Source organism: Podarcis cretensis (genome assembly GCF_951804945.1).
Source record: "Podarcis cretensis genome assembly, chromosome: 5".
Taxonomy (NCBI): Eukaryota; Metazoa; Chordata; class Lepidosauria; order Squamata; family Lacertidae; genus Podarcis; species Podarcis cretensis.
Window position 1 is genome coordinate 62,377,622 of NC_137174.1, and position 23,307 is coordinate 62,400,928.

At 42.9% G+C, this 23,307-nt stretch overlaps 1 protein-coding gene across 22 annotated transcripts in view; it reads right to left on the reverse strand.

The window, feature by feature from the left end:
* Positions 1-23,307, reverse strand: part of KIF1A (kinesin family member 1A) — a 130,431-nt gene that overhangs the window by 24,115 nt on the left and 83,009 nt on the right. For all 22 annotated transcript variants that reach the window (XM_079976821.1, XM_079976819.1, XM_079976815.1 and 19 more), the window contains 11 exons: positions 19,870-19,988; positions 17,077-17,162; positions 15,834-15,972; positions 14,346-14,514; positions 13,725-13,815; positions 12,717-12,835; positions 12,087-12,142; positions 8,992-9,100; positions 7,606-7,672; positions 6,062-6,146; positions 4,780-4,885 (listed from right to left, as the gene is read on the reverse strand). In XM_079976821.1, the coding sequence (XP_079832947.1) occupies positions 4,780-4,885; positions 6,062-6,146; positions 7,606-7,672; positions 8,992-9,100; positions 12,087-12,142; positions 12,717-12,835; positions 13,725-13,815; positions 14,346-14,514; positions 15,834-15,972; positions 17,077-17,162; positions 19,870-19,988 (1,146 nt within the window). The remainder of the gene's footprint in view (positions 1-4,779; positions 4,886-6,061; positions 6,147-7,605; positions 7,673-8,991; positions 9,101-12,086; positions 12,143-12,716; positions 12,836-13,724; positions 13,816-14,345; positions 14,515-15,833; positions 15,973-17,076; positions 17,163-19,869; positions 19,989-23,307) is intronic.

Sequence of the window (23,307 nt, forward strand, 5' to 3'; positions counted from 1 at the left end):
CCCTATAAATAGCACCTCTCTCTGCCCACTGGCAAGCCACAAAAAGCTGCAGTAGAAAATAGCAAAGCATCCAATATCACAACCATTATGAGTGAGCGGAGTGAGTGAGTGTCCGACACTGACACCGAATATTGGGGCCTGAACTGGGGAGAGCTGAGCAAATCCTGGTATACTCATGAAGTCCAGTGGGTGCATCACTTTTTGCATGCTTACCCAATTTCACAGTGGTCTTGTGAGCAAAGCCCAAGTATGCCACCTTGAATACAAATGTAGTAAGGAACAGGACTACCCTCTTGGTACTGAGATTTGAATCATGTGATGCCAGCCTCATTTATTGCACTAGGATTTACCTTGAGTTCTTGGAACATAACTGCATCAACCATCACCCAATAAAGTTATTAAGGCCCGAATGAGCCCCTGAGGCCATTCTGTCCATGTTAATTCATGCTTAACCACTACACATTGGGGGGCGGGGGTTAATGCCATAGCAACAAGGAGTTTCCAAGTTCTTCACTGCATTTATAAGAATGAAGGCAATGGAACCTTCTCTAGTCTCATAGAGGTTTCAGTGGCCGGGGGATAGAGGGAATGAGACCAAAATATATTGTTATTTGGTCTTTGGGAAGGCAGCTAGGTAACACACAATAGCAAAGCAGTGAGCAGAAGCAAAAGGTTCACATGATGGGTTAGATAGGTTCAGACCCTTCTCGCTTCAGCAACATCAAGACCCAAAGCAAGCCCCCAGAGCCCATGCAGAACTGAAGGGTGGGGACTCTGGAAGATGGTCCATTGTCTTCTTCAGTTGCTCTAGATTGTCCTCCTCCTCCTCCTGCAAAATCTGGCCATCCTGCTAGCAAACTCTGAGGCATCAGCCAACAATTCAGTTATCATCCATGCAGGCAGCTGAGAATAATGCTCTTATGCCAGGCACAGATCCAGAGAGGAAGAACCAAAACATGAATGCTCTGTATATGTGATTCCTATCCCTCCCCAAGCAACCTGAAAGGTGGTTCATGACCCAGGATAAACCTTTTTATTGTTCGTGACACTTTTGAGTTTTAATTGCTTTCGTCAAAAGATGAATTTTAATGAGTTATGCTGCTTTGCCAGAGAAATTGATAAATGTTGTAAATGAAACAACCCAAACATGTCCTAAAGCATATGAATGCTTTGCTAGTTGATTTGAAAAGTCATTTTCAAGTATTCTGCTGAGAGTCTGAGTAAGAAAGAAGCAGAAAAATCCATTCCCAGAATATGCAGTACAGTGGGGTGGGCAACATGTGACCTTCCAGTGTTGCTGGACTACAATTCCCATCAGCCCCAGCCAGCATGGCCAGTGACCAAGGAAGATGGGAGTTGTAATCCAGCAACACTGGAAGGGCCACTGGTCCCCCATCCCCACAGTAGAGATATCCAATCCAATATGCAGAATTACCTAAATGGACTGCACATCCAGGATGACTCAGTTATTTTACTGATCAATATCCACCATACAACTACAGAAAATCTTTAATGTCAGCTTTATTCAATGATCCTAGAACATTTGCAGGTGGCTGGCATGCCAACAAGCTGGGCACTTGCAAACCAGGTTTGCTGTGTTTATCCCTAATAGCCAAATGTACTCACAAGATTGTCACGGGGGAGCAGCAACTGTTGAGCAAAACTAGGAATGATCACTTTGAACACTCATGATAGCAGTTACTTTTGCTGTGAGGTTCTTCCTATTTTGCTTGTGCATGCAGTGTCTGTTGCTAAAGAAACTGCCATTTGGAAATACTTTTCCATAACTGCATCTCCTCCCTCTTAATCCATGGAGCAGGTCTTTAGTAGCTACTGTTTCATAGAGACACTGCTGTATGCTGGTTGGACCTCCTTTCATTGATTTTTCTGGGTTGGGTTCACTTAATCAGCCCCATCACTGGAACTCCTGCACAATGACTTCTGCTTGTGCAACAGGCTTCCCCCCTCCTCCCACATACAGTACCCCAAAATTGGCTCAAGGGGGTCAGCAAAATTTCCAGAACAGCACATGGGAATGGGGGGCTTGTTCTGTATGGCAAGCTGCAATGTTTGTGCCGACAGAAGGTTCATCATAGCACAGCATGGAATTCCACTCCTTGGTTTTGTTATGTACTGAAGTTCTCACCCTGGGCCAGCAGGGGGATACTGTAGATAGTTATGCAAATAAGGGATCGAAAGTGACATTCAGTGATTGGATAGTTTTAGAAAATTGTTACAGTTACATTGTACTGGAGCTCTATATAAGCAGGCTGACTGAACCCTTCAGTTCAGTTCTGTTCTGGCCTGTGAATAAACAAGAGCTGTTTGAAGAATCGCTGTGTCGTCTGATATGTTCACCCACAACTTAACAGGTTTTTTAACATTTCACTTTATTTGTCATTTATATATTGCTTGCTTATTTGGAAGAGAAACTCCATTAGAGCTGAATACTAAAAAGAGTCTTTGCTCTTTTGTTAACATTAGGAAGTTCACATGCCAGTCTTCCTTGCAGTGTTGAAAAAATGGGTGAGGGGGTATAAGCTATGGGCTAGCCTTGCCTCCATGACTGACGTGAGCCACAGCTAAGCCTGATGAAATGCTTCCCCACCATCCAAACATTCAGACAGCACAGGAAAAGGGCAGAGCTAGCCTGTGTGGCCCCACAACCCCTTTCACCCATTGTTTCAGCACTGGAGAGCAGGCTGTGTGAACCTCCCTACTGCATAACCTTTGACCTAGGGTAACTCACCTCAGACAATTTGTCTTCTCTTCCAGCATTTCTTCGGCAGCTTCTGTTTTTCACATCACATACTAACACCTTGCCTCGTCCGCAACCCCATTTTAATCGTTCACAGCTCAACTATACAAGCTCGTGATGAGTGGGGGTTTTTGCCAGAGGGTCAGGATAAATGATGTTATGTTAAATGTCTGAATGGAGATGAGTATTGAGGGACCAGCCTGGGATGCTTCAGTAAAAATGGAGTAGCCACACAACTACAGGAGACATGGAAAGGGATATTCCCCACCCACCACCCAAAAAAGTGAAAGAAACTGAGATTGGAAGCCAAGTTGCCTCTTGCCTGTTGTTCTCCTGACATAGTAGCATGAGTACCCCATCCATGGGACCAAACTCAGTCCTTCATCTTATGAATTATAACTGTTACAATGCATTACCATCTTGGCTGTCTTAGTGCAGACCCAGGTCATTGAGCCTGAGCTTTCACAGCCGTCTCCCGCCATGAACCACCGTTCACAGGATGGGCAGCAACAGCAGCAGATATGTTCTATGCTTATGATAATATTTTATTTTCTTGCTAATTATACTGTTTTATTTAATGTGCATTTTATACTTGACCTCCTTTGTAATGTTTTGTTTTGAAATATTTAAGATAATTACATTATATTGCTTTGAATCTATACTTTATATTTGACGTTTTTCAGTAATGTTTTATTCTGGATTCTTTTATTTGACGTTTCAATGTGTTGTAAACTGCTTTGAGATATTTTTGTTTAAATATAAAATGATATAGAAATGGAATGGATGATAATAATAATAATAATAATAATAATAATAATAATAATAATAAATGACCCTTGGTTAAGTCCAGTCAAAGGCAACTATGGGGTGTGGAGCTCATCTCGCTTCAGGCCAAGGGAGCTGGCGTTTATTCACAGACAGCTTTCCAGGTCATGTGGCCAGCATGACTAAACTGCTTCTGGCACAACAGGACACCGTGAACGCTGTTTACCTTCCCGCTGCAGCGGTACCTATTTATCTATTTGCACTGGTATGCTTTTGAATTGCTAGGTTGGCAGAAGCTGGGACAGAGCAACGGGAGCTCACCCTGTCACATGGATTAGAACCACTGACCTTCCAATTGGCAAGCCCAAGAGGCTCAGTGGTTTAGACCACAGTGCCACCCGCATCCCAGCATATTCTGAATTTGCCCTGGTGATAATGTGCTTGGTGCAAGCATTGCTATTCCAGCTCCAAGGAAGCAAAACATGTCCAAGCAGCTGGTGCCAACTTTCAACAATCCTGTTCTATCTTTCCCCCAGAAAACCAGCTCTAAGTGCATGAACAAGGAGCAGTGATAGGCAATAATGTGATTTTTGCTAATGTATAAGGAACAGCATACCACAGGCAAAGCCAAAAATTCTGTATGTATGGGGTAAGACCATTGATTATTAGTAGAGCACAATATTTGCACATAGAAAGTCCCGGATTCTATGTGTGGCCGTTTAAAATATTGGTTAGCATGTGGTAGGAGAGATCTCTGCCTCAAACCTTGAAGAGAAGCTGTCAGTCATAATAGACAATTATGGGCTAAATGGACAAATAGTCTGAGCCTAGTACAAAGTAGCTTCTGATATGGTTCTAATTCACTGGACATTCAGTGATAAGGTGATGGATGTTCATGGCCAAGGTCAAACAGGAAAAATTAGGCCTGTTTGGCTGGAATCTTTGTTACCAGCCTGGTAAAACTCTTCTCAATCAGATGGATGCTTGGGGAAAATAATTTGGACAACTGTTGCTTTCCCTTTCTGCTACCTGGACACTGTAGTCTTGTTACTTAGCTAGCCTCAGCATGGCTTTAGCTCACTGGGTGTCTGTACTGCAGTAAAGGGGTGGGGCTTTCAGAGAAATGCCCCCCCCTCAATATATATTTAGGTATATACACTCCCTGAAAATCTACAGGGAGGTCATGTTTGCCTCAGGTTCAACTCAACTCAACTTTAAGGTTAAATGAGCAGAGCATGCTTTGTGGCCAGACTCACCGATCATCCTGGGAGGGGCGGATGTATCCTGATGACAGGATGTTCAGAGACAGGATGTTGGGGTCAATGAGGGATTCATCTCCTTCTGGGGTGTTCCGAATCCGACCTAAAAGCAGAAAACACCACATACACTTTATTCCCGAGGGAACTCAAACGCAGGTATATTTTTCAGCCTATCAATGAGGTGATCCTGTCAAGCAGTAGCTATTAAGAGAATCATATTGCTGTGACATTTTTGTTTCTCTCACTATACAGATCCATGCTGCCCTGGAACAAATAAGAGTCAGCAAGCCTACCACACCACTATAATTTGGAGACTTCTCAAAATCTGCCTGCATAAGCAACATAAATTCCCTGATATAGTAGCCTCGCAGCCCTTGAGGTTCTAGGGGCAGAATAGCTCCTCACAATATATAAATACCATTTTGAATGGTTTTCACTGCACCACATACCAGAAAAAGACACAGATCTCCAAAGTACAGACTGTCTACAAGTCAGTAAGAATGCTCAGGGGCCTACTTAGGGTCTCGGAGCACTGCTTTTGATGCTCAGCACATAGCATTTGTGTCTATAAACCTCTCTGGAGTCAATGGGAGTAAGGGGCTGCTCGGTTCAGGCAACCATTTGGCCACAACAGGGGTGGAGAACCATTCTCAGACTTAGTATTGCATTCCCTCATGGGGAACCTTCCAGGAGCCACATGCCATTGGTGGGTGGGGCTAGAGGCAAAAATCAGCAGAGCAATGGATGTGACTCTTACTCCTGTACTAGTGAAGGTTGGAGCTAGGGCACTGCCCCACTAACCTCCATCTGGCCTCATCTAACCCCCACCTGCCTGCCTTCTTACTTACAATCAGCCCAAGGAGTGGCACCAGCTATCGGCTTTCTACTCTTTAAGACTCAGGGCCGCCCTTGTAGAATTCGGCAGGGAGGAGAACAGAGACGAAACTAAAGCGAGTTGGTTTTGCCTGCCATTGGCTCTGTCTCTACTTCCTGTTGGCCTTCCTGCCTTCTGCCCTACCAGTTCCAATGGAAGTGAGCCACCCTTGCCCTGTTCATTCCAGTCGCACAAAAGCCACGAGGTTTTCAGCCCTGCACACACAACATCCACACATCTTCACCGTCCATCTAGGCAAACCATCCGCATTATCACATCCAAGCCCATCACAAAGCCAGACCCATGAGACGACATGGCCCAGGGTGCATTTTGAGACTCCTGGGCCTGAGACTCCACCCCCTTGGCTAGGAGATACATGAAAGGGTAGACACAAGCTTTACTTACCCACAACTAGCTCCCGCACTTCTTTCCAGCGAATGTGGCTCCCTGTCTCATGCACCAGGGTGACGGTGATCCTCCTCTGGATACCCTGTCATCCACCATGCCCAAAGAGAAAGGAGGCAGCGGTTGTGAGAACTTCAGCTAAGCAATGAGCAGCACTGGGTGGGTTTTGCCCTTTGCAAAAGGATATGTGCATGAACAGGGGCAAAACTATTGGCCAAGAGAGGGAGAAGGACATGGCTCCTACAGCAGGTTACCTCTTATAAACTGGCCCCTAAATTAGGCAATCTACAGTGCTAGCCACATAGTTCCCACACCCTCTTCTTGACAAGTGCTTTGCCAAGATAGGCAAATAAATACAGTTTGTCTTGAGGATAACCTCATTTAAAAGGGTCATTTGGGCACTGCTTTATTATGCGTATGAGCAAGATATACAACAGGGGACTTCCTACAGCATATCAAAACTTTTGGCTGCTTTCAATTTTGATTCTGTGTTACTCCTCTTTTATTGCACTGTGCTGCATCATAGTTACTAAGGGGGAAGGTATATTTTGTTGCATATGTGCTGTTGTTTAACCTATAAGAAGAAAAGCAATAAAAATACTTTTTAAAAAAGAAAAGAAAAAGGAGGAGGCATTTTAAAGGAGGTAATCTGCAGTGCAGAGCACAGCTGAACCTCTCCCGTTTCCTTTCCTGACAAAAGATTCTATGTACTGCTCAGCATGAAAAACAAATTTATGGCAAACCAGTAAAGTGAGAGCGTAAGGTACAGCAGTGAGCAAGTGCTAACTCAGTCTCGTAGCTCCTACAAATGGAATGAAGAAGTTAACCGAGCTAGGAGCAAGGCCAGATAACAGTCCAGTATCAGGACACAAAGTTCTAAACCCAACAAGTTTGATTGCCAAGGTGGGACACACACCTAATTAGCAAGAATTAGTTTTGCAAAAATGTGTAGCCTACAGGTGCAGTGGCGTAGCGTGGGGGGTGCAGGGGGGGCCGGCCGCACCAGGCGCAACATCTGGGGTTAGGGCAAATCCACGGGTTAGGGGGCGCAAATCCACGGGTTAGGGGGCGCAAATTACTTGCCTTGCCCCGGGTGCTGACAACCCACGCTACGCCACTGTACAGGTGCACACTCCATTGGGGTTGGTGCAGCTGTTCTCACCAGGGGAGGCATCACATGGCTCTGGGAGATAACGCCAGAACCTCCTGCTCCTCTGAATCCTGTTTAGCCACCCCAGGCCATGGCTCTGAGCTCTCTCCAGTCTCTGGCAGCAGTTGAGATTCCTGTTTGACAGGAGAGAGCTTTTTTCCTAACTGTCTTAGCATCCCCACCCCATTCCATCTCATGCACCTCTTCATGTGTCTCCAGAGTCTGCCATTCCAAGTCTGTGCCCAAAGATGCTTAGTTAATCATGGCAGGAGGCTTGTATTTTTATCGGTGTTTCACTACTCACCTCCAGTAATTTTTGGATGTAGAACTGAACCTAACAAAAATATCATTACAGAAAAGAGCCAATGAGCTTGGGTATTGGGGCAGAAAATACCTGGTGTAGAAGGAATGTTCCATGGCAGGGCATTCCTCCACGATGATCCACAACAGCAGGGATGTAGCTATAAAAGAAAGCTACAGTGAGACAGGATGTGGAATGTCAGCCCACAGCACCAAGTCCCCCAAACAGTGTAAGTGAAACACACTCTTAGAGATCCTTGCCTGTGTTGACCATGCTACCATGCTTGTATTTTTTGAACAAGTTCACTGAACATTGTATTTGCACCAAATGCATTCAGCCTGTATTATGGAATGCCCTGAGCCCGCATCCCATCAAAGGCCCCACATTGCAGACAGGGACGATTGCTACAGAACACACCACAGTGGTCCCCACAACTTCAGGGTCTATGCTAGGTTTATTTGCATCAGTCTATCCTTCGCCTTGTGGGAGAAGGGCAAAAGCAGATAAGAAACAGGGAAACACACAGAGAGAAGCTTTCAGACTGCTTCACAGTCACTCAGCAGGAGGGCATGCAGGATTAAGGTACCAAACTGCTCTTGATCCTGCATAGACCACACCCAGAAAAAAGGGTATGATCATACTGTGTGGCATGTAGGGATGGTGGAGAATTTTGATGCAGTATGCAAAATCTATCAATTTTGCAATTTCTGAAACAATATGTGAACCAAAGCACAGCTAACCTTCAAAACCTGCATTTATCCAAATTTTGCAATGCAGTTCTCCCAAGCAATGTTTACAAAAATGTATACATTAAGGGAAGGGGGGCAGGGAAATGAAAATATTAGAAAAAAAAATAACATGCAGAAATGCATTATACTGTATTAAGGGAAACTGACTGCAAAAATGTGTATATTAGTCAAAACTGCATACAAAAATGTATTTCTTAGGATAAATTTTCACTAAGATGTCAATGTACATGAGGGTTATTTTGGTGGGAAGGAATTGCAAATTGCTGCAGAATGCAGAGAACTGAATTAAAGTTTGGAAAAATGAGAAACAGAGAGAACAAAAATTAAGATTCTTCTATCCATAGTGGCATAAGGATACTCAGTTCAATTATTTGTGATGTACAGTAATTATTTGTGATATACAGTAATATATACTCTTATCTCATTAGGCAACTATTCACCCACAGCTTGACTTTTACATACAGGTTATGTATCCCAAATTCTCTGCGGAATTCTTTGCAAATATATAGCTTGTTTCTAACTTGCAGCCTTTGGATCAATCCAGTAGGGCTCTTCTTATGCATGTGCACAACTCAGCAAAATAAAGAATGAGAGAACTAAATGAGCATGTTCCTAAGAAGTCTCCTAAGTCATTCCTAAGACAAGTTTCAGGTAAGATGATCAGATTATGTCTCCTAGAACAGAAAGCTATCCCCATCCCACTGATCCATTGACAAATAGAGACACTTACTCGCCATTGGCCTCAAGCTCACAGATCTCAAAGAAAACCATCAGATCATACTTGCACTGGCAGGGGCCAACGCTGGGCCTTGTCATGGCACTCAATTTGGTTGCAGGCACTGCAAAGGAGAAAAAATGGAATTAGAGGCCAAAGATAAGGGCAAACAAGCCCTATCTTCTCAGATTGTAGACTGGCTTCACAACTTGGGCTTGTCCACATTGGAGTTTACAGTATGTATGCAGCTGTTTGCATTCCTATTTGATTTATGTAATCCACATGGTGTTACCCTTAAAGAACACCAATCTCAATGCTTCCCCCCTGCAAATTCAGGTTTACCTGAAATGGGGATGATCCAATAAATTGGGGGGGGGGGGGAATCAGGCTCCAAACAATTGCACTTGGGATTTCAGAATATTTGTTTCAGGGTTTGGGTGTAGGTGGATCAATCATCATTTTCTGCTACTCCCCTTTTCACACCCGCTATTTTCTTAATGCTTTCATTTATTTTCATGCCCAACTATTTCTGAAGTACTCCTGAATGCAGGAGCATAGCCTTATCTATATTTTTCTTTGGAACTCTCAAATTTGCACAAAATCACAAGCAAACCACATTAAAAACTTTATAGCATTTAATTGGCATAATAGAACCAACAAAGAAGAAGGTGGGGGCAAACACAAAAGGGAACTCCTATTGGTATGAACTGAAAATGCAGAGGTATAATTCAAATGGGGGGGGGGAGTGGATTAACAGCTAAATAATGCTCAAATATGGACAAGCCCTACGGCACAGCAAGGGCAGGACAGTCAGTTCCACCAACACTTACTATCTAAAATTTAGAGAGAGTCAATGGTAAGATCCATTAATGTTTGAAGAAGGCTTTTGGACCCAGATATACAAAGAGGAAGATGGATGGGGCTCTGTAAGCAAATGCATAAGCACACACAAAACACATCTTTTCCTGCACTGAGATCAGCAGACCCACATATATGAAAACAAAGTCTTAGTTTGTTTTCATCAGCAATGCAGTCTCTCTGAATGACAAACAAGAAGGACTGGGCTTAAAGATTTTCATGAAAGACACAAGACACACAAAGAAAGGGAGATGGCTAATGCTCACGGCATTGTTAAGTGGTGTAAAAGAAGAACCATGTAGGTAAATAAGCTTATTATTAAGAGCTAGAGGCATTTCTTCTGGAGTGGATGTTTGGAAAATATTGTGGTTGGCTAGCATACATATAGACAGCAATTCTGCATGCCTGAACTTTGAGACATCCTGAGGAGATCTATTGTACCATGTCCTAGGACTCCAGAAATCAATCCCATTAGGCATCTCAAGTGGAACTTTTCATTTCCCTCTACTTGTGTTCCTCACTGGTGAAATTGCAAATGTCTCAAGTTAGGTATTCTGTCTTTGCTTTCACCCGCCTGCCCCCCAATACTATTCTGTAAGGTGCTGTGTACAGTTATGGATTTATATGCATTTATATCCCTATCCTTAAGCATTTTCAAATCTATTGGGAGTGGCCAAACATTGAAGACAGGTATGGGGAACATGGAGTACAACAGCATCAGGACAGCCACAATTCCCATTAGCCCTAGCCAACATCATGGGAGTTGTAGTCAAGAAACATCTGGAGGGCCACAGGTTTCCTCACCCCTTATTTAAGAGAGGAATGAATGGCCCAATACCATCACTGAATCCCCTGAGCTGCACTAACAGCCCATAAATAAATCTAAGCACAAGACACACACACAGAGAGAGAGAGAGAGAGCTCAGAAGAAAGAGGTAGCAGGAAATCACATAGAACACTGCACACAGCAGAATGGAATATCCCGTTGACTCAGGGATCAAAGTCGTCCTGTGAGGGACTCACATATGTTGTGGATTCATTCAAGACACTATACAAACTAAACTTGGGAACAGAGAGCAATGCAATTACACTGCTTTATGTTGTCCCCTTTTTTGCTGTCCTTCTGAGTAGTGCATTGGTGCCTTTCTCAGGAGCCCTCCAAGTCAAGATCCCTGAGTCTGGGCCTTCCAAAGCTTTGTCCAGGGACCAACCAGGCTTCTGAGCCTTTTTCACAACACAGTTCCCAAGTAAGAGGGATGGTGTGGTGCTGGAATCCTCCCCCTCTCTGATGAGGAAAGAGGAGGCTGTGCTGGCAGCATACAACATGTGTCCAGAGAATGTTTCCAGGAGCTGGCCAGCAAGCACGTTGGGTATCAGACCCTTAATCATCAGGAGGGATCTCTCTTGTTCTTCACCAGGGAAACAGAGAGGCAAACAGAGAGCACAATACAATATGAAACAATTATGCACAGAAACATGATGCAGCCTAAACAAAATACATAAGCAACTCACCCAGTGCTTGCAAACCCCTATAGCCTTAAAATGTAGTGTGCCATTCAGAACCACAATGTGGAAGAATGAGGAAGCCAGCCAAGCATTTATCACGTTAGCCAGATACTTAGAAGTGGGGGTGATACATACTGGTGACAGTAATGCTGTACGTGGATATCACCGTGTTATCAACAAACCATCTATAGTGATTAAAGAAAGGGATGGCGCAGGCCTAGACAGTGTGCACACCATACATTTAAAGCACATGGCTTCCTCCAAACAATCATGGGAACTGTAGTTTACCCCTCATAGAGCTACAATTTCCAGCACCGTTAACAAATTAAGGTCCTAGGAATTTTTTTTGGGGGGAGGGGAGTTCCTTTGTGCTTTAAGTGTACTCTAAATGTATGGTGTGTGCACAGCTCAAGTTTAGCCTCACTGCTAGAAGAGAGCTGTGGAAAAGGCAAAACTTAGAAACTTGCTGAAGATGTATATTCAATTGCTGGAACAAAGCAGCATACAGCTTCTGAGCAAAAAAGAAGACCCCCCCACACACACACTTAAAATGGAGGGTATTCAATATGCCACAGCTATGGGGCATGCTCAGGTCACTTCACTGGCTCTGCTGAGACACCTGCTCCATCACATTCTTTCATCCCTGGCAGCAGCCATTCCATGAGACTGCAGCTGCTTCTCCTATCCTTTTGCTTCCTACATTTCTATTTACAATCATGCTAAATGAAAAGCAATTTCTCTCCTACCTGGTTTGGATAATGGCATGACCCGAGGGAAATGACGCCGGGATGGTCTTAGGGGGCTGTAGAGAAAGAAACACTAATTTTAAAAAGGGAACACAGGGAGAAGAAATTAGAATATATCAACGTAGGCCCAATAGGAATTTGTGCTTGGTCAAATAATAGGACCTGAACATGAGCTGATAGGGTACTAAGCAGTTGCTCCAACTCTTTACCCACCCAAGAATCAGAAGTTGCAACCAAGACTTCAGCATTGATTTGTCTAATCCAGCTGAGTGTCAGACTTGTACTCTGACCAGACCAAGACTTTTTCAGCTCTAACAATGTATATGTAACAGCAGCATCTGCCCTTATACAATTCCCTGACTTGGATGATATACCTGAGCATGCTTTAGTTGTTCTAACATACAACAAACTGCAAGGCAGTTCTAAAAATGCACCATTGATCCTTATCACTGAACACATGAACCTGATCAAAATAAGGCCAATGAAGAGAGCCCCAATGTCCTTACTGCTACAGCCACAAGCTTTTCGTATTATAAAATGGATGTAATCTGGGCTAAGGTAGGGCAAACCCCAAAGCCAGTGAGAGATTAATTCTATGACAATGGCAGTTGTTGTGGAGGTGACACTTACCTGAGGACATCCTTGCAGAGAGGCGGGAAAGGATGCTGCTGATAGTGTCCAAATACCTCGAAGACAATTGGCTGGCTCTTGATATACTCAATGAAAGATTTGGTGACCTCCACTGCAATCTGAGAGACAGGAAAGAAAAGAAGAAGAAAAGTCATTTGAAACAGAATATCTACAAGGTCCCATTCACTTATTTATTTCAGCAAATTTTAGGGTTAACATTGGTTATATGGCAAATGAAAGGCACTCAGTGCGACTACTGCTACTACGAATATCCTTAGTAAAATTATAAACTAAAAGCGGTACTTGGGCACAGATTTTTATTACTTCATTTCACAGATTTATACATGAACTAGATGGCCATTGGCTGAATTCAGCAGGACTCTAGTCCTGTTTTTATGTTAGGTTTGCCATGGACTGATCTGGCAAAGTCATGGCCTCTCAGTTCTCTAGCTGTGTGATGGTAATGATGTTGACTTATGAGGGTGAACACAATAAAGATTGCAAAGCACTTTGCAAATTCCAAGTGTTTATACCAATGATAAAAAGAAGCAGCAGCAAGTACAGCATGCGACACAGGGCATGATGTGCTGGTGCAATGGTTGTGCCTCATTTTGAATACTTGTTTGCTGTTGCAGCACATAGAAGTATGCAATACAGATTATAGTTAACAAGCTATAATATGCCTATAATACAGCTTTCAGATTGAATGGCAATCATTGTTATTGATGGCTCTTTTTCATCCAGAAGGAGGTCACCAATTATGCACAAAATGAACAGCTTGCTTCATTCTTCGTATAAGGACGGCACCCTGAATCCAGAACAATGTATTTTTTCATATCCTTGTTAATCAGGCTGTTTCAAGTACTGTTGCCTGACATTAAAGGTGTCACCATTAATACCATCTCTATGGCAATCACAAATCTGCTCTACCAGAGGCTATTTCCACCCTGGATGCAGGCACTGCCCATGGAGTTGTCAAAATGAAGCCTTCTCAGATTCTATACTTACGTTTTGTACATGATAGAAGCCAAGAGGTGGGCCTCGCCCAGTGTTCTTCAAGGGTTCTGTGGAGAAGGCCTCGTCATGGCGGTGGATAAAGCTGTGAAGAAATACAAGTTTTATTGTTGTTGTTGTTGTTAAATATATTTATCACAGGTATGTTCCATAGTTGCATATTGCTACACAGGCAGAAACCATTAAGCACTAGCTCAGTTGAGGTCTGATGGTCACCACTGAGGCTTCCTATACTTTGAGTGCTACGTTCCTGTTGGGAGCACTCACATACTGAAAGGCCAGTAGGACAAGGACCTGAGGGGGGATAATCCTCAAAGGGTTCCTCACTCTATCATGCAGGGATCCCTCATAGTTATTAGCTGTCCTCCTCTTCTCCTGTAATAATTAATGGCTTCCACCAAAGGAAGGTCTGATATCTTTACTCTAACCTTCATTCTTTAGCCTTTTAAATGCTAAAACGTTTTGGCTGTCAGGAATCAACTTCTGTCAATCTAGGTTCTCCCATCTGAAAAGAATGGGATAGTCACCGAAGGGCAAAGGGTGGAGAAACTACAATCTCCTAAGGTTATCTGAAATGGGTAAAGGGCAAAAAGAGAAGGAAAGACTGTAACTCACTTAAACTGGCAGAAGATGTCTGCATATTCTGCTGAGATGCTAGATGCCTGCAAAACTGTCACTCTGAAAGTGAAGATGCTGCCCAGCTTCAGGTGCTCAAGGGCTGCCTCTAAAGGCCCATCCACCACAGACTTCTCTGAACTGTCCAGGAGAAGATCCTCAGGGGTGGCTGGAGAAATAGAATATTAAAGTTATAAAGGACATTTCCTCATTGGTATAAAGCAGATGCTTCCTCATATCCTAAATGGTGCACACATCAAAGTGAGAGCAGAAGAAGGCGTCCTGGACACTGGAAGGAAAAAGCTTGCTTGTCCCATTGGTGAACTTTCTTGTACAAAATAGCACGGTGGGCACAACAGCTGAATTCTATGGCTTTGCCAGGTAGGGTTGGAATGACTCCTGCCTGAAACCCTGGAGAGCAGCTGCCAGCCAGTGTTTACAATATTGGGCTAGATGGCCAAAGATCTGACTTGGTAGAAAGCAGCCTGCTAGGTTCCTAATTCTCACAAGTGGAACTTTCAGTAACATGCTGTAGTGTCTAATCATCTCCTAGTAGGAGCATTCCTGTCCATGTTTCCTGCTATCTGGCTAACTTTCCTCCAGGATAGCAAAAGCTGTAACAAGCTCAGTCAGAGCACTCTACTCTCTCATACCAGTTCTCTGTTTACTTTTCCTACTGGAACCTAATATTCTGAAGTTATTGAGCATACTAAGTCCTCATTGGACTGTTTGGAAAAAAAGGTTGTCTCTTCGTGTGTGTTTTTTTAAAAATGTACTTCTGTTAACATGAGGGTTTCCCTTAAAATGCTGATACCTCCCTATTGTTTCTCAGTAGCCTAGTTGGGCTCTGTGTTTGTCAGCATGCACCATTAGTGCATTAGTGTTAGTGGGAGTGATGCCAGGAAAAAGCATATCAAACATAACAGAAACATGGCCACACAATACAATGTTTTTCCTCTCTCAGTCATTACACACACTAGGTTTTGCTTCCAGACAACCTGTTTACTGTGCATTCATACTGATTTGTTTGGACAAAGTCTGCAAGGTTAGACCACACTGACTGTTTATTGAGCATTTATTCCGAGTGATACCGTGTAGTGTCAAGCAAATGTTATCCCACACTTTCCATGCATTTTCAGTCACTTTCCTCGCAAAAAGTCAGATTCCGAGGCGAAGCGGGTTTGTTGAGCAAGAGTGCCAAATGAACTTTAATTGTGTAACCTGAATGTCCTGGCATGTGACTGAATCCCACCCCAAAATAGCAATGGTCTGGAAGTGTCCTGGAAGTCTTATCTTTTTAAAAAACATTCTTCTTTTTAAATCTCATTTGCTTCACTGTTTTCAACCACAAGAAAATATAGAGTGGCTGCTGATGTAGCTTTCCAATGCTCTTTATGAGGAGCTCCAAAAAGGGGCTCAAATCTTTGGCTTTTGCAGCTATGCACACAGTTCCTCAACCCCTTTCTGACCTAAAAAAAACCCCTTCACCTGCACAGGTGTTGTTGTTGACTTCATCTGCAGATGGTCCTATGTCAGTTACTTGTCCCTGTCCCTCTACGATACGCAGCTCCTCCTGTGAAGTTCCAGAGCGGGACATTCCCACCACAGGACAGGACTCAGACTGGAACTATAAGGAAACAAAGGATAGGAAAAGAATACAAGATAAATGTATGAAGGTTCTGGGTGGTGTCATTAGGTTTCCCTTGCAGTGGTGTATTTTGCTGTTCTCCTTTTAAAAATATGAGGTTAGGGAAATGCAAAGTCAAGCTCAAGATGCAAGTGAAACCAGCTGATCTAAGAAGAGAGGAACTCCTGGGCTATGAAGTTCCATTATTAAATAACTTAAAAGAGTTCAGTAAGATGAGAACATATAGACTAACTTATCTCTTCTCAGCTACTAGAATTTTATAAGCAAGAGAATAAACAGCCATAGTGCCATCTATTAAAAATGGCAGAACAAAATATGAGATTATACATCAATTGCCAAATTATCTTATTATATTATATTTAAGGATCAAACCTATAGGCAGGATATTTTCTTGTCTAAATTGATTAAGTTTGTAGAGAACTGTATTTAATTGTAGGAGATGTTAATTCACAATGTTTTGAAATTTAGCAGTGCTGTTGGAGTTTCTTCTGTCCCTTATATTATGTCTCTCCTTTTGTTCTCTGTTTTTGTATTCTCTTATTCAGACAAGGTAGAAATAAAATATAAATATGATCAAGGAAGAGAGAGAGGAAAAAACTTGTACAGAGCTTTATATTTATCAATAATAATCTGATGTAGTATTTGCTGCTAAATAGCAAACATTTCATAGAATCTGGGCTGAAATCTAAGACTTCAGAGGTCGCTAATGTTTCCATGTCACTCAGAAAAAACAAACCAGCCTGCTCTGTTTTCCATATGTTAATATATGTAAATTCATGTAAATTTAGGCCATCTTTTGCTTAGCTTTGGGTATAAATTACAAAGAACAGCAGGTATGGCATACAATTGAGCAGGGTAGTTTAAAAGAGAAGAGACAACAAGCTTTGTTGTAACTCAGACTTTAAGTAGTCTCTAGAGACCAACATTACTTTGCCACACTACTGAGCCCTCTGAAACTTCTGAATCTGCACAGCAAATTGGTTAATTAATAACCATTTATAACCAGTTAGGTTTGGGTCCAAGTGCTGAGTGTGATCAACGATCTGGCATGATGCTCAGCTAGTTCTGTCTTTCATAGCATACCTTTTCAAAGTGCTGATCATCAAAGGAAATTTTGGCTGTTCCAGATTGCCGCACTCCTGAGCCATAATCTGGCGCTTCTTCATCAGCTGGAAACAGGAAGGCATCAAGAGGTTATAGTAAGGAAAGAGAAGCTCAGACTCTCCAACAGATTGAGAGCCATAGCCAGGAACTCTTAAACTGCAGTCCTATATCCACTTCCTCATTGGACTCAGTGGGATTCCCTTCTCAGTAGAAATGCCTAGGATTGCACTTTTGCTCACTTATCTTTTCACATTTATATTTTCTTATGAGTACACTTTTATCCCACCTTTCCTACAAGCATCTCAAGAGGGCATGCAAGGTTCTCCCCCTCACATTAAATCCTCACAGTAATCCTGCGAGGTGCGTTGGGCTGAGAGACAATGAATAGCCCAAAGTCACCCAGAGAACTTCATGGCTGAGGGGGGATTTGAAGCTGGGTCTCCCCATTCCTAGTACAACACTCTAATCCACAAGAAGGCACTAGGGAACTGTACAGGGCAAATACAGTCAGCCACCAAGTGTGGTTGCATTTGGACTGGCATCACTCCACATTTATTTTTGCATGTGGTAAATTTCTTCTATGAATACCATTATCCAGCCACATTGTGAGGAAAGAAATATAAAAAGTGGGGATGGTTGGTTGTCTGGATGCACCTTGAATCATCCAAATGAATGAGGAAAGGTACCACTGGAAGTCAAACAGTAGATGGTCTAAGTTTCACTACATCAAGGAAGAGCAAATGCCTCTGCTAAAATTAAGCATGATGCTGAAAAATGTGGAAACAGAAAGCATCAATTAATCCATCTCTTTGCCATCAAAGTTACAATCTTTTGGCCAAGCTGCTCTGTCCTTATTTTAGCCCAGCACAACTGTGACTGCACCTCCAGAGAAATGCAGTTGGCTTATAAGGCATTGCATTTTATTTCATTGACCGATGGCTCCCTGTGAAATTTTGCAGGATATGCTTAAATTGCTCTTTCCTTGTATGACAGAGACATGGGGTTGTGCATTTCTCCGTACGATGCTTTGAAATACACATGTTATGTAAACATTTAATTTAAAATATTTTATAGAGTAATAACAAACACCCAGTCTATACATGAACAGGATGCAGAGAAGGCACACCTACACAGTCCAGGAACAGTCTTTTGGGAATAGAACAACTATTTAAAACACAGAGTCACTTCTGTTATAGTTGCAAAGGTGTAGATGGTTATGTATGAATTCAGTAAAATCAATATATGCAGTAATATGACAGCATGAGCTGTGACATGCTGCAATGCAGAATAACCCTAGAAATCTTTGAAACAATGTGCCTATGTTTGTACTAATTATAGATAGAGATAGGATATACATTCATTCCTATAGATCAAGGTGAACCCAACTGGTGCAGAAATACAATGGACACTGAGGATTCATACCAGTGATTTCTGCACTTGAAAAACAGCATATGTAGCAGCAGTTCCCCACTCCCCCATATTTTTTGATGTTAACCATACTGCATGTCTGGGCTATGCATGGAAGAAGCTCACAGCATACTAGCTTGGGATATTACACTGCCCTGGTGTAATAACTAAGGTATATAAGGTAGAGATAGGCAATTGGATGGACTCAACCTGGTCTCTAGAAGCTTCTCAATTGGCCTGAATTCCAGGGACCTGTGTTATTATGTATCACCTACAAAGGCTGAAACACAGGGCTGCTGTATATTCTTCACTTGATGGCTGCATGTGTATGCTTCACTGGATGGCTGCAACTAGAAGTGGTGAGCTGTACCTATTTCTTGTTCTCTCAGAAAACAGGATCTTCAATCATTTTTAAGTCCACCTTCTATTAATCACTGTGATTAATTAATTGCTACTGCTCAGCTTTAAGGGAGTTTGACTGGATGATCATATATTTACACCTTATGAAATTCTGCACACTATCTTGGAAGGGCAATCATTGCCTCCAATGCAGTTTATAAAATCATATAAAAATAAAACAATATAAATGTGTGAAGAAGGCATTAGAGATCAAGTACCACAAAGAAAACTTATACATCACCTCAAATGAAATGCTCTTCAGTGGATTCAGTTCACACATTCAGTTGTAACCCTTCAAATGCTGCCTAATCAAATTATGTATGAACTGGTCTTTGGTCAAAGGACTTGTCTTACCCACGGTGAATAGCAACAGGTGATTTGGCAGAGCCCTCCCCTTAGTACTAAACACTATGTACCTTAGTTTTTTTACCGTATTTTTTGCTCTATAAGACTCACTTTTTCCCTCCTAAAAAGTAAGGGGAGATGTGTGTGCGTCTTATGGAGCGAATGCAGGCTGTGCAGCTATCCCAGAAGCCAGAACAGCAAGAGGGATTGCTGCTTTCACTGCGCAGCGATCCCTCTTGCTGTTCTGGCTTCTGAGATTCTGATATTTTTTTTCTTGTTTTCATCCTCCAAAAAGGATGATGGTCTGGTGCGTCTTATAGAGCGAAAAATACGGTAATTCCAACAAAAGGCAAAGGGCTCTTCTGCTCTCAAGTCCTTGTTAAAAATGAGCTGCTTGCCAGGAGAAGAGGGAATGGCTGTATAAATGCAAGTGCCTAGAACAGGCAAGTCCTCTAGCCTGATGCCCTCCAGATGTTTTGGGCTACAATTCACATCAGCCCCAGCCAGCATGGCCAATGGTCAAGGAAGATGGGAGCTGTAGCCTAAAACATCTGGAGAGCACCAGGTTGGAGATGGCCAGCCTCGGCTGTCCCTCCTTCTCCATCTCCGGCCACCTCTTACCTGAGATGGCCTGAACAGCCACGCGCAGGAACCCTTTCACTTCCCCCTTCTCGCTGACAATGGCGACGCGGTGCACCAGAGGTACAGGATACAGCAAGTTGCTGAGATACACAAAGGCTCTGGAAAGAAAAGTGACATAGGAGAGTGGTCACTGCGCCTCACGCACGAGCTTCTCCAAACATACTCCATAGCCGATGGTAGCTGGGACCACAGTTCACCGCTCACATCACAACATGGTGCTGCAAAGCAAAACTAAAGAAAGGCAGCCATGGCCAGCCGGACAGAGAGGGGGAATTCAGCGTGCTTAGAACAGAGTTCCTGTGCTGAGCAGTGAAGCGAAAGTGTAGTGAGTTAGTGAGCGCTAGCATAGCGTACCTCTCGTTCTGTCATCTCCCATGGCTGAAGGGAGGGGAGGGGGCGGTGCTGGTGCAAGAAGGAAACTAGGAAAAGGACCTCTGGCAGGAGAGACTAGACAACTAGTACCCTGGGTGCTGTAATTCGTCCAAGGTCCTGCTGCTGAGTAACAGTGGGGCAAAAGGGACAGAAAAGAGGACAAGCAAAGACAAAGAGGATTAGAGGTTTAAGGCAGGGAAAGCAGAGGGGTGGGGAAGAAAAGGGAAGGAAGGAAGGAGATAGGTTCCTTCTAGAGAGGAAAAACTCCCCAGGACTTGAGAGACACAAATTGTGCTGAATTTTAGGCCTGCTTCAAAGGAGCTGTCAACTAATCAGAGTTCCTTCGTGGAAAGGAAACATGCCTTTAATGCAGGGGAAGGAGACCTGTGGTATTCCAAGTGTTGTTGGGTTCCCATCAGCCCCTGGTAGCACAGTCAATAGTCAGTGATGGCAAGGAATTGGAATCTAGCAGTATCTGGAAGACTACAACCTTCCCACCTGTCATAAAGAGTATAATATGCTGCAGCCAGCTTCATTCCACCCACTAATCTTAGGGCACAGATGGTTTCCCAAGTACCTGTCTTCCTTGTAAATAAACCCATGAACTGGGTGGGGCAGTATCCAATATCCTTGATATAAATAGAACCCCAGCTTCCCCTCTCTTCCTGTCTCTACACATACACACTTACTTTGCTTGGGTTATTTCAGTTTGGAGAAGACATTTAATAAAAATTATAATCTATGGGGGATATTGAATCTTTGACATGAACCTGTGTAGCCTATGCTTAAATATTTACAGTGAAAGTTGTTTTTTGGGAGGGGAGTTTACTGCTGCTGCTGTACTGTTGCAACCAATGGCTGCTACCCAGGGTCATTATGGTCAAGTTGGAGGTAGTACTCAGTGTGAGATGCATGGAGCCAGATACCTGTGTCCCCTAGTGAGCTCTATTTCTCCGCAACATCTGAATTGGGAGAGGCTATGTAGGCCCTAGATTAATGACTGGACTCAGTGGTGGGGTCAATACACTGAGCTTGAATCTGGGCAAGATAAAGGCTCTATGGGTGTGGTTCTGGAAAACTGGTCAATTACCTGCACTGGGAGGGGTTCTACTCCCTCTAAAGCAGTGGTGGCTAAACTTGGCCCTCCAGCTGTTTTGGGACTACAGTTCCCATCACCCCTGACCACTGGTCCTTATAGCTAGGGATGATGGGAGTTGTAATCCAAAAACAGCTGGAGGGCAAAGTTTGGCCACCACTGCTCTAAAGGAACAGGTTCATAGTCAGGGGGTGCTCTTGGACCTAGCCAGCATTATCATTGGAGGCACAAGTGTCTTCAGTGGCCAGGAGTACCTACACCTGCTTTGGCTGGTAAGACAGCTTTGGTTGTTCTTGGACCGCAATAGCTTACACACAGTAGATCACACACTGTTAGTGTCAGTACCTGATTGCTGCAACATGCTTTATGCAGGGCTACCCCTGGGTTGGGTCTGGAAACTTTAGCTGGTACAGCATGTCAAATTCCTGGCAGGAGGGACTTTCCAACAGCATGTAACACCTGTGTTGCAGGAATTGCACTGGCTGTCTGTATGCTATCAGGTCAGCTTTATAATGTTAGTCCTAGTGAACAAAGCTCTAAACAATGTGGGACCAGGGTACTTACTCCCTATAGGTTGGCTAGAGCCGCTAAAAATTATCACTGAGATTGTCATAGGCTGAGTTTTTAGATGTGCCTTATTACCCATACTCAAATCCCTCTTTACTGAGAAAGGAGCACTCAGTGCAATAGCCCTTCCATTATGGAAGATCTCCCCAGCAGATGTGAGGCAGATATTATTATTATTTCAGCAAACATTTCAGTAATGTTAATTTTTATCTGATCACTTTTGCAATAATAGCAATATATGTTTATTTATATTGAATTTCATGTTGGTTTTAGTTTAGGCCAGTGTTCCCAACTGTGACAATAACATTGAACCTTGTTTCTGTCTTCTCTGATATTACCTATCCCTCCCAGTTACGTGTCTTCTTAAAGTTTGACAAGCATCCCTCAATGCCCTCATCCAAGTCTTTTCTAAAACTTTTAAGCAGCACAGGACCTAGGACACAGTCCTCTGGCACTCCACTCAAAACTTCAGGTTTATGCTGAGCCATTAGTATTGTAAGCATTTGTTGGGTACAATTGCTCAACCAACTATGAATTCACTTAGCAGCAGTATCATATCACTCAACCAACATTTTCTCATCTTGTCAACAAGATAAAATAGGAGACCTTTTCAAATTCTTTGCTGAAATTAAGATATATTGTCTTTGTTGTTCCCATGATCTACCAGACTAATAACTTTATTAAATAAACACATATTAAGAGATTAAGAAAGAACCCATCCAAGATTAGAAATTTATAAACAGCCTTACAGTATTTATATTATTATAATAGTATACAATATGTTGTATTACTATAATTGTTCACGTCATGGGAATCAATAGGAAGTAACTAGTTAAAGGACTGGGGGCTGGTCACATTAACAGAAAGAAGGAATAAGTCCTACTGAGCCAGATGATACATGTCTCGGAACTTGTTGGTAGGGAATGATGGGCATTCTGGCATTGATTTGGGGTATATTAAGTCTCATATTTGATTCACTTCCCATCTAACTGTGAAAGAGAAATGCACCGGCCTCAATCTGGAAGCAATTCCATTCTCTTGGTGGCATGACTAATAATGTCACCAATAAACGTGTTGGCATTTCTTCAACCAACATATATCATAGATGAACTTCAACAACTACATCCTTAAATTTGTCAAGAAGGTTGCCGACACTGATAAACCTTTTAAACTGCTACTGAATTTTTGCTCTGCATTTTTTTTTAACATAGGGAAGACATACATATGCACCAGGAACTAACATCAGGGATGCTTTCCCCTTGGTCTTAGCAAAATAATCAAAACTGAAATATATCTATACTGCAATCAGGCTTTTAACTATGAAAATGTTTTCCGCTAACATATGCGACAATTGTCATTGTTTCAAGCCATTCTCCTAAATC